Source organism: Numida meleagris, unplaced genomic scaffold, assembly GCF_002078875.1.
Source record: "Numida meleagris isolate 19003 breed g44 Domestic line unplaced genomic scaffold, NumMel1.0 unplaced_Scaffold300, whole genome shotgun sequence".
Lineage (NCBI taxonomy): Eukaryota > Metazoa > Chordata > Aves > Galliformes > Numididae > Numida > Numida meleagris.
Genome location: NW_018364543.1, coordinates 20,520 through 33,289, shown reverse-complemented (window position 1 = coordinate 33,289; position 12,770 = coordinate 20,520). Strand labels below are relative to the sequence as shown.

At 49.2% G+C, this 12,770-nt stretch overlaps 1 protein-coding gene across 1 annotated transcript in view; it reads left to right on the top strand.

Annotated features, from left to right (window-relative positions):
- Nucleotides 1-2,522, top strand: part of LOC110391131 (mucin-5AC-like) — an 8,447-nt gene extending 5,925 nt beyond the window's left edge. Inside the window, exon 2 of the mRNA XM_021382870.1 lies at nt 8-2,522. Within this exon, the coding sequence (XP_021238545.1) occupies nt 8-138 (131 nt within the window). The 3' untranslated portion in view covers nt 139-2,522. The remainder of the gene's footprint in view (nt 1-7) is intronic.
- The last annotated feature ends 10,248 nt before the right edge of the window (nt 2,523-12,770 follow it).

The window sequence follows — 12,770 nt, the reverse complement described above, 5'->3', positions numbered from 1 at the left end:
AGCCAAGGCCTGGATGCCGGCAACAGCCTAGGCCTGGAGGCCATCAACAGCCAAGGCCTGGAAACTGGCACCAGTGCACCCACCCAAGCTGGCACGAGTGCACCCACCCAAGCTGGCAGCAGCCAAGGCCTCTGGTGAGTGGGCGGCAGGGTGGGAGGGGGCTCAGCCCCCCCAAGCCCCGAGGGGACGCACCTCCGTGTAGAATGTTAAGGCGGGGACCTCCCTCCACCGCAGCTCAGGGTACTGCAGCAGCTTCTGCAGGTGGCTGAAGATGTGGCTGCACTGACCCCGGCAGGTCCTGGTGAGTGGGCAGCAGGGCGGGAGGGTGCTCAGCCTCCCCAACCCCCCGAAGGGACGCAGCTCCATGTAGAACGTTATGGCGGGGACCTCCTTCCACCGCAGCTCGTGGTGCTGCAGCAGCTTCTGCAGGTGGCTGAAGATGCGGGTGCGCTGACCCTGGCAGGTCCTCGGCATCGTCCTGCGGGGCGGGGCGGGTGGGTGAGCTCAGGTGGGGTCCACAGTGGGGGAGACCAGACCAGCCCATCCCGCCCCACAGCGTGCTCTCCCATTGGCCCACCAGGCCTCGGCACCCCCTGCGCACTCCCGATCTCGTTCCCTACTCATTTCAGGAGGGCGGTGTGTGGGGCAGTGCATGGGGCAGCGTGTGGGACAGAGCGTGGAGTGCCGCATGGGGCAACATGCGGCGCAGTGCAAGGGGCAGTGTGTTGTGTGGGTCACTGTGGGATGCTGTGTGGGGCAGCGCGTGGGAGGGGCTTGGGGCCGTACCCAGTGAGGGTGTGCAGGCCGCTCCGCCACGTGGCAGCACCCAGCAGCCGCCTCCACAGGCCGTGTCTGTCCATGCAGCGTGCCAGCTGGTCCAGCTCCGCGCACAGCAGCAAACTGCGCATCACCTCCAGTGCCGTCCTGCACGGAAATGGGCAGCGTGCGGTCAGGGGGCAGCGAAGAGCCAGGGGTCAACATGGGGTCAGGGGTCAGTGACGGGCACGGCGGCGGTACCTGATGGCAGGGGCGGGCGTGAACGGGTCCTTATCCACAGTGGTTTCCTCCAGCGGAGCGAGCTCCCCAGACGACACCAGCTGAAAGATGAGCGCCACGAAGAGCTCCGGGAAGAACCTGCGCACCTGCGTGCTGTACCTCCGGCACTGCAGGATCTTGTGCAGCGCCATGGCCGCCTGCAGAAAGCAGCCAGGCAGCGCTCAGCACCGAGCCGCTCCCCCTGTGGTCAGGGCAGGGGGTTCACCGGGGGCCCCTGAACTCACAGTGTGGGGAAGCCCGCCGGTCTCAGTCTCGTGGTCCAGTGGCGCCATCTCCAGCAGCTGCAGCAGCTCATGCAGCATCTGTGGCACCACGCTTTCCAGGGACAACGCCATCTCCCACAGTTCCCACGTGTCCCTGCTGCACGGAGCTGTCCTCAGCAGGAGCTCCTCTATGAGTGGGGTGGAGGTCTCTCTATGAGTGGGGAGGGGGTCCAGAAGGACTGTGGGCTGAGGATCCCTCTTTGCATCGGCTGGGAGTCCCTCTCCACATGGGGTGGGGGCAGGCTCAGTCCTCGGGCAAACAGCTGCCAGTTGCTCCCATCGTCGGGCGTCGGGTTGAGGTGGACCATCAGCACGGTCAGCGTGCTGGTAGCCATCTGGGTGTTGTAGTTGCTGCAGTCCGTCATGTCCCGCAGCGCCACAAGGATGAGGTCGGTCTTCTCTGAAGAGTGGAGGTGTTCCACAAAGCTCTGGGGTGTGGGGGGGAAGGCAACATGAGCCGTGTTCCCTCTATCCCCGCCAACCCCATGGCCACGAGTCCCAGCGTGGCGAGCTCTCCTCACCAGCGAAATGTTCGAGGTGTCGGTGGTCCCGGAGAGGGTCAGCTTCCCACCGCTTGACTTTGTCCTGCTCCTCCGACCGCGCTTCCCATCCTGGAAATGAGAAGAAGCCACGGGTGTGCGAGATGGGAGCACCGTGCGGGCAGTGGGACAGCTGCCCCCACCCCGAGCGCGGGGCCGTGGGGCGCAGCTCCCCGACCCCATGGGGTTCCGCTCCTTGGCTGCTCGCAGCGGCAGCCGACACAGCGCCATCCACGCTCGGCCCCGTGGGACGTCTGCGACGGACGGAGGCGGTCAGCAGCCGTCGCCTTACGGGTTCTCCCCAGGATAAATGGGTGGAGTTGACGGAGAGCTTGCAAAGCAAAAAAGCGCGTCCCGTCCTCCTGGTAGGTGCAGCGCAAGATGAGGCTTCCCAGCAGCTGCCCCAGCACAGGCACGTGGAGCTCTTGGAAGCGGACCGAGCTGCTTTGTCCTGCGGAACAATGGGGCTGTGCGCAGAAAGTGGAAGGCTGAGTGCAGCCCCCGGTGATGGGAGCGGGGTGGGCAGAGCGGGACTAAGTGGGGTGGGTGGTGCCTGCGAGCACCTGGGGTGGAGCGGGAGGTCACCGGTGTCCGTGTCGGGCGGTTGCGTGTATGGCTGTAAGTGGCTTTGTTGCGCAGCATTAAATTGGCGTTCGGAGCTGGACACCACGCGTCCGTCTCCCTTGTCCCTGCATAGGGGTTACGCAGACGGGAGGGCGCCCCGAGGTGCTGCGCGCCGGGCACCGGGGGAAGCATGGAGGCACGCAGCGAGTGGTGACCCCGACGTGCTAGAAGGGTGGCTGGGCAACCGGGGGTTTTGTGGTTCAGCTGCTCGATCCGGCTTCGCTGGAGCAGGTGGGGAGTGTGCTGAAAGGCGTGGGGCAGCAGGTTGAGTGCCCTGTGCGCAAGAAGGACCTTGTGCCGCTCTTGCGATGGATGATGCGGGTGGGGACTGGGGAGGACCCTTCTCAATGTTCAAGATGGGGCGCCCTGGAGCAGGCGGGTCGGGAGCTGTTGGAGCGCGCGTGCGCAGGGAACGAGGCAGCTCTAGGTCTCCTGCCCGCACTAGGCTCGCTCCAAGGCATTTTCACAAAGGCGAAGCAGCGTCGGGAGGTTTGGCAAACGGCAGGTGCCCTGGGACGGCCGGCGGAGGCGGAGGCAGGGGCAGCCGTCGAGGCGAGGGAGGGGGACGAGGCGGTTGGGAAAAAACAGGGCGAGGAAAAACAGGAGGGCAAGGCTGGGGAAGAAACCGGGGAACGGCGACCGACTAGTCCGGCGCTGGCGGAGAAGGAAGGGAAGGCGGAGGAGAAGGGGAGCCCGGAGCCCTTGTGGGCGGCACCGATGATGGGCCCCGGGGCGGTGCCGGCCGCACCGTCGCGGTGCGGTCGCGCAGGAGGGGCGGGTTGGGGCTACGGAACTGCGGGTCACGTGCGGTTCCCAGAGCGGGCGGATCAGTTTTGTGGTGCGGCGGGGACTCCGCTGTTTGCGGTTCCCCCGCCATGCTGCGAAGAGGGGCGGAACGGCGCAGGTGGGAGGGCGGACTTGAGAAGTGCCGTTCTCGACACGTTGGCAGACAAAGAGGACGAGGGGTCCAAGGCAGAAGGAGGGGAAGCAGCCGTGCGGCAGGAGCCCACAGACGGCTTGCACGGTGAGGTGCGGCGACTGGCCGCACGGGTGGAGCAGCTTTTGGAGATGCGGGGAAAGGAGCAGCGTGGCGCCGAGGTCGTGACGGAGCGGGACTTGGAGAGGGGGAGATGGACTGTCCGGGGTGGAGAGTGTGTGCTACAGGACCGCACGTTGAAAGCAGAGGACGGGCCGGGACGATTGCTGTATGCGGTCCTGGTGCGTGATGGGGTTGTGGACGGACAGCGCGGGACGTGGCAGCCAACAGATGACAAGCTGCTCACGCAGCTGGAAAAGGCAGTGGCTGAGGAAGGCGGAGTTGCAGGCTTCGCGGCCACCCTCCGCTCCCCCCCCATCGCCCGCCGTGAGGCTGCCGCCCTCCACCCTCCCCCCTCTCCCCCATGCCTCTTGCCACTCCGCTTCTGCTGCCCGCATGTAATTTTGTTAAAGACAAGGATGGACGGCAACTCGAGGATCTTTGTGATCCTGATCCAGTAGATCCGGAGGACGAACTGGATTTTTTCCCTCCTGATGACAATTTGAAGAGGATGGGAAGGATAATCTAGGTTACTGTGTGCTGCTTCTATTTTAGTAGTAGACAAAATGTGAACTGAACAGGATTTGATGTTACCAGTGCTAGGGAATAGCTCTTTTAGTGTTATTTTACCACTAAAATAATGCCCCTAGTGAAGTTCTAGCACGCTTGCTCTGTTTAACAGTCACCATTCTATAACGTGACGTCTCCATTCCCCATTGTGACATCACCATTCCCCTTTGCAACGACAGCAATCTATATTGTGATGTCACCATTCCCCATTGTGACGTCACCATTCTACATTGTGACGTCACCATACCCCATTGTGACGTCACCATTCTATATAGTGACGTCATCATACCCCATTGTGATGTCACCATTTAATATTGTGACGTCACCATTCCCCATTGTGACATCACCATTCTATATTGTGACGTCACCATTCGCCACTGTGATGTCACCATTCTCTATTGTGACGTCACAATTCAATATTGTGACGTCACCATTCGCCATTGTGATGTCACCATTCTATAATGTGACGTCACCATTCCCCATTGTGACATCACCATTCCCCATTGCGACGTGAGCAATGTTTATTGTGACGTCACCATTCCCCATGGTGACATCACCATTCCCCATTGTGACGTCACCATTCTATACTATAACGTTACCATTCCCCATTGTGAAGTCAACATGCTATATTGTGACGTCACCATTCTATATTGTGACGTCACCATTCCCCATTGTGATGTCTCCATTCTATATTGTGATGTCAAAATTCCCAATTGTGATGTCACCATTATATATTGTGAGGTCACCATTCCCCATTTTGAAGTCACCATCCCCCATAGTGATGTCACCATTCTAAATTGTGACGTCACCATCCTATATTGTGAAGTCAACATTCCCCATTGTGAGGTCACCATTCAATATTGTGACGCCACCATTCCCCATTGTGATGTCACCATTCCCGATTTTTACGTCACCATTCTATATTGTGACGGCACCATTCTGTATTGTGACCTCATCATTCCACATTGTGATGTCACCATTCAATATTGTGATGTCACCATTCTACATTGTGACGTCACCATTCTATATTTTGATGTCACCATTCTATATTGTGACGTCACCATTCTGCATTGTGACGTCAGCATACTACATTGTGACGTCACCATTCCCCATTTTGACGTCACCATTCCCCATTATGACGTCATCATTCTACATTGTGATGTCATCATTCTACATTGTGACATCACCATTCTACATTGTGATGTCACCATTCTACATTGTGACGCCACCGTTCTATATTGTGACGTCACCATTCTACATTGTGACGTCACCATTCTACATTGTGATGTCATCATTCTACATTGTGACGTCACCATTCTACATTGTGACCTCACCATTCTATATTTTTACGTCAACATTCTATATTGTGACTTCACTATTCTATTATGTGACGTCGCCATTCTACATTTTGTCGTCACCATTCTATATTGTTACATCAACATTCTACATTGTGATGTCACAATTATACTATTTAAGGTCAAAATTCCACATTGTTACGTCACAATTCCACATTGTGATGTCACCTTTCCACATTCTGACGTCATCATTCTACATTGTGACGTCACCAATCTTCATTGTGACGTCACCATTCTACATTGTGAACTCAGCATTCTATATTGTGACGTTACCATTCCCCATTTTGACGTCACCATTCCCCATTATGAAGTCATCATTCTATATTGTGTTGTCATCATTCTGCATTGTGACGTCAGCATTCTACATGGTGATGTCACCATTCCCCATTGTGACGTCATCACTCTACATTGTGATGTCATCATTCTATATTGTGACCTCAGCATTCCCATTCTGATGTCACCATTCGACAATGTGACGCCACCTTTCTATACTGTGACGTCACCATTCTACATTGTGATGTCACCATTCTATATTGTGACGTCACCACTCTGTAATGTGGCATCACCATTCTACATTGTGATGACATCATTCTACATTGTGACGTCACCATTCTATATTGTGACGTCATCATTATACATTATGATGTCACCATTCTACGTTGTGACGTCACCATTCTACATTGTGACGTCGCCACTCTACATTGTGAAGTCACCATTCTATATTGTGAAGTCACCAATCCCCATTGTCATGTCACCATTCTACATTGTGATGTCACCATTCCCCATTGTGATGTCACCATTCCCCATTGTGATGTCACCATTCTATATTGTGATGACATCATTCCCCATTCTGACGTCACCATTCGACCTTGTGACATCACATTATACAATTTGAAGTCACCATTTCACATTGTGATGTTATCATTCTACAATGTGAGCTCATCATTCTACATTGTGACATAAGCATTACACATTTTGACATCACCATTCCCAACTGTGACGTCCGAATTCCTCATTTTGATTTCACCATTCCCCATTGTTACGACAAAATTCGATACTGTGACCTCACCATTCTATATTGTGACATCACCATTCCCCATTCCGGTCACCATTCCCCAATGTGACGTCTCCATTCCCCATTATGACGTCATCATTCCATATTGTGACGTCACCGTTCTACATTGTGACGACAACATTCTATATTGTGACGTCACCATTCTACATTGTGACGTCACCATTCTACATAGTGACGTCACCATTCCCCATTGTGACGTCACCTTTATACACTGTAATGTCACCATTCAACATTGTGACGTCAGCATTCCATATTGTGACGTCAGCATTCCCCATTGTGAAGTCACCATTCTACAATGTGTCGTCAACATTCCCCATGGTGACGTGACCATTCTACATTGTGACGTCATCATTCTAAATTGTGATGTCACCATTCTACATTGTGACGTCACCATTCTACATTCAGACGTCACCAATCCCCATTGCGATGTCTTCATTCTACATTGTGACGTCACCGTTCCCCATTGTGACGTCACCATTCTCCATTGTAATGTCACCATTATATCTTGTGATGTCATCATTCTACATTGTGGCGTCACCATTCTACATTATGACGTCACCATTCCCCATTCTGACTTCACAATTCTATATTGTCATATCATCATTCCCCACTGTGATGTCACCGTTGTACATTGTGACATCACCATTCTAAATGGTGAGGTCACCATTCTACATTGTGACGTCAACATTCTACATTATGACGTCACCATTCTACATTGTGACGGCACCATTCCCCATTGCGATGTCATCATTCTACGTTGTGATGTCACAATTCCCAATTATCACGTTACCATTCTTTACTGTGACGTCACCATTCCGCATTCCGGTCACCATTCCCCACTGTAACGTCTCCATTCCCCATTATGATGTCACCATTCTATATTGTGACGTCACCATTCCCTATTATGAGGTCGCCTTTCCCCATTTTATCGTCACCATTCTATAATGTGATGTCTCCATTCTATATAGTGATGTCACCATTACACATAGTGATTTCACCAATCTATATTGTGACGTCACCATTCTGTATTGTGACGTCACCATTCTGTATTGTGACGTCACCATTCCCAATTGTGCGGTCACCATACTATATTGTGACGTCACCATTCTATATTGTGACGTCACCATTCTGCATTATGACGTCGCCATTCCCCAATTGTGACGTCACCATTCTGTACTGTGACGTCACCATTCCACATTCCGGTCACCATTCCCCACTGTAACGTCTCCATTCCCCATCTTGACGTCACCATTCTATATTGTGACGTCACCATTCTACATCGTGACGTCAACATGTTATCTTGTGTTGTCACTACTCTATATGGTGACGTTACCATTCTGTATTTTGACGTCACCATTCCACATAGTGAAGTCACCATTGTATAATGTGACATCACCATTCTATATTGTGACGTCACCATTCCATATTTTGAGGACGCCATTCCCCATTTTGACGTCACCATTCTATACTGTGATGTCTCCATTCTATACAGTGATGTAACCATTACACATTGTGATGTCACAAATCTACATTGTGACATCACCATTCTGTATTGTGACGTCAACATTCTATATTGTGACGTCACCATTCTAATTAAGACGTCAACATACTATGTTGTGACGTCACCATTCTATATTGCGACATCAGCATTCTATATTGTGACGTCAACTTTCTACATTGTGACGTCACCATTCTACATTATGACGTCGCCATTCCCCATTGTGTCGTCACCATTCTACACTGTGTCGTCATCATTCTATATTGTGAAGTCAACATTCCATATTGTGACGTCACCATTCTACATTGTGAAGACAACCATTCTATATTGTGACGTCACCACTCCCCATTGTGATGTCACCACTCTACATTGTGAAGTCACAATTCCGCTTTGTGACACCACTATTCTATATAGTGACGTCACCATTCTAAATTGTGATATCACCATTCTACACTGTGACGTCAACATTCTACATTGTGACATCACCATTCTATATTGTCACGTCACCATTCTACATTGTGTCCTCACCAATAACCATTGTGTCTTCACCATTCTACATTGTGACGTCACCATAACCCACTGTGTCGTCAGCATTCTACAATGTGACGTCACCATTCCCAATTGTGATGTCACCATTCTATATTGTGACGACATCATTCCCCATTGTGACGTCACCATTCTATATTGTCACGTCACCATTCTACATTGTGTCCTCACCATTAACCATTGTGTCTTCACCATTCTACATTGTGACGTCACCATAACCCATTGTATCGTCACCATTCTACAATGTGACGTCACCATTCCCAATTGTGATGTCACCATTCTATATTGTGACGACATCATTCCCCATTGTGACGTCACCATTCGACATTGTGACGTCACCATTCTGCAATGTGACGTCACCATTACCCATTGTGATGTCACCATTATACATTGTGAAGTCACCATTCCCCATTGTGATGTCACCATTCTACATTGTGATGCCACCATTCTACATTGTAACGTCACAATTCTATATTGTGACGTCACCATTCTATATTGCGACATCACCATTCACCATTGTGATGTCATCATTTTACATTGTGACGTCACCATTCTTCATACTGACGTCACCATTCCTCATTGTGACATCAGCATTTTACTTTCTGACGTCACCATTCTGCATACTAACGTCACCATTCCCCATTGTGACATCACCATTCTACATTCGGATGTCACCATTCTAAAATGTGATGTCACCATTCCCCATTGTGACGTCACCATTCTACATTGTGACATCACCATTCTACATTGTGACATCACCATTATATATTTTGAAGTCACCATTATATATTGTGACGTCACCATTCGACATAGTGACGTCAGCATTCTATATTGTGACGTCTCCATTCTATATTGTGACGACAACATTCTATATTCTGACGTCACCATTCCCCATTATGATGTCACCATTCCCCATTGTGACGTCACCATTCTATATTTTGACGTCACCTTTGTATATTGTGACGTCACAATTCTACATTGTGAAGTCAGCATTCTATATTGTGACGTCACCATTCCCCATTGTGACGTCACCATTCCCCATTGTGACGTCGTCATTCTACAATGTGATGTCACCACTCTGCATTGTGACGTCAGCATTCTACATCGTGATGTCACCATTCCCCATGGTGACGTCCTCTCTATACACTGTGACGTCACCATTCTTAATTGTGACGTCACAACTCTGTAATGTAACGTCACCATTCTATATTGTGATGTCACCATTCCCAATTGTGCGTTCACCATACTATATTGTGACGTCACCATTCTATATTGTGACGTCACCATTCCCAATTGTGTCGCCACCACTCTGTACTGTGAGGTCACCATTCCACATTCCGGTCACCATTCCCCACTGCAACGTCTCCATTCCCCATTATGACGTCACCATTCTACATTGTGATATCACCATTCTACATTGTGACATCACCATTCCACATTGTGNCATTCCACATTGTGGCGTCTCAATTCCCCATTGTGATGTCACCATTCTATATTGTGATGTCACCATTCTACATTGTGACATCACCATTCCCCAAAGTGACGTCACCATTCCCAAAGTTTTGTCACCATTTAATATTGTGATGTCACCATTCCCCAGTGTGACGTCACCATTACCTATTGTGACGTCACCATTCTATACTGTGACGTCACCATTCCCAATAGTGACGTCACCATTCCCCATTGTGACGTCACCATTATATACTGTGACGTCACAATTCCCCATTGTGATGTCACCATCCCCCATAGTGATGTCACCATTCTAAATTCTGAAGTCACCATTCAATATTGCGACGTCATCATTCCCCCTAGTGATGTCACCATTCTATATTGTGATGTCACCATTCTATAATGTGACGTCACCATTCCCCATTGTGACGTCACCATTCCCCATTGTGACGTCACCATTCCCCATTGTGACGTCACCGTTCCCCATTGTGACGTCATTATTCTCTATTGTCATGTCACCATTCTCTATTGTGACGTCACCATTCCCCATTCTTATGTCAGCATTCCATATTGGAACGTCACCATTCCCCATTGTGACATCACCATTCTATATTGTGACGTCACCATTCCCCATTGTGACGTCATCGTTGCCCATTGAGACGTCACCATTCTATATGGTGACGTCACTATTCCCCAATGTGATGTCACCATTCCCCATGGTGACGTCACCATTCTATCTTGTGACGTCACCGTCCCCCATGGTGATGTCACAATTCTAAATTGTGACGTCACCATTCTATATATTGACGTCACCATTCCCCATTGTGACGTCACCATTCTATGTTATGACGTCACCATTCCCCAATTTGACGTCACCTTTCCCCATTGTGACGTCACCATTCAATACTGTGACGTCCCCATTCCACATTGTGATGTCACCATTCTATATTGTGCCGTCAACATTCTATATTCTGACGTCACCATTCCCCATTGTGATGTCGCCATTCTACATTGTGACATCAACTTTCTATACTGTGACTTCACCGTTCTATATTGTGACGTCACCATTCCCAATTGTGATGTCACCATTATGCATTGTGATGTCACATGTCCCCATTGTTACGTCACCATTCCCCATTGTGATGTCACCATTCTACATTGTGACGTCACCATTCTCCATTGTGACGTCACCATTCTACATTGTGACGTCACCATTCTACAATGTGACGCCATCATTCCCCATTGTGACGTCACCATTCTACATTTTGACGACACCATTCTATATTGTGACTTCACCATTCTTTATTGTGACGTCACCATTCCCCATTGTGATTTCACCATTCTACATTGTGATGTCACCATTCTACAACGTGACGACATCATTCCCCATTCTGACGTCACCATTCTATATTGTGATGTCACCATTCTATATTGTGACGTCATAATTCTATATTGTGACGTCACCATTCTACATTGTGATGTCACCATTCTATATGGACAAGTCACTCTTACCCTTTGTGACGTCACCATCCTACATTGTGACGTCACTATTCTACATTGTGACGTCACCATTCTATATTGTGACGTGAACATTCTACACTGTGATGTCATCATTCTACATTGTGACGTCACCATTCTATATGGAGACGTCACTATTACCCATTGTGACGTCACCATTCTACATTGTGACGTCACTATTCTATATTGTGAAGTCGCCATTCTATATTGTGACGTGACCATTCTGCATTGTGATGCCAACATTTACATTGTGACGTCACCATTCTATATGGAGACATTACCATTCCCCATTGTGATGACACCATTCTACATTGTGATGTCACCATTCTACATTGTGACGTCATCTTTCTATACCGTGACGTCACCATTCTTCATAGCGACGTCACCACTGTATATTGTGACGTCACCATTCTACATTGTAACATCATCATTCTACATTGTGACGTCACCATTCTATATTGTGAAGTCATTATTCTACGTTGTGATGTCACCATTCAACATTGTGACGTCACCATTCTATATTGTCACGTCACCATTCCCCATTGTGATATCTCCATTCCCCATTGTGACGTCACCATTCCCCATAGTGACGTCACCATTCTACATTGTGACTTCACCATTCTACATTGTGACTTCACCATTCTCTACTGTGACGTCACCATTCTATATTCTCATGTAACCATTCTACGTTCTGACATCACCATTCTACATTTTGATGTCACCATTATACATGGTGACTTCACCATTCTACATTGTAACCTCATCATTCCACATTCTGACGTCACCATTCTACATTGTGATGCCATCATTCTACATGGTGACGTCACCATTCTATATTATGATGTCACAATTCCCCATTGTGATGTCACCATTCTTCATTGTGATGTCATCATTCTACATTTTGACGTCACCTTTCTATACCGTGACGTCACCATTCTACATTGTGACGTCACCATTCTACATTGTGATGTCACCATTCTACATTGTGACATCATCTTTCTATACTGTGATGTCACCATTCTACACTCTGACGTCGCCATTCTACATTGTGACGTCACCGTTCTATATTGTGACGTCACCATTCTACATTGTGACATTACCATTCTACATTGCGACGTCATCATTCTACATTGTGTCGTTAGCATTCTACATTGTGACGACACCATTCTATATTCTGACGTCACAATTCCCCATTCTCATGTAACCATTCTACATTCTGACGTCACCATTCTACATTGTGA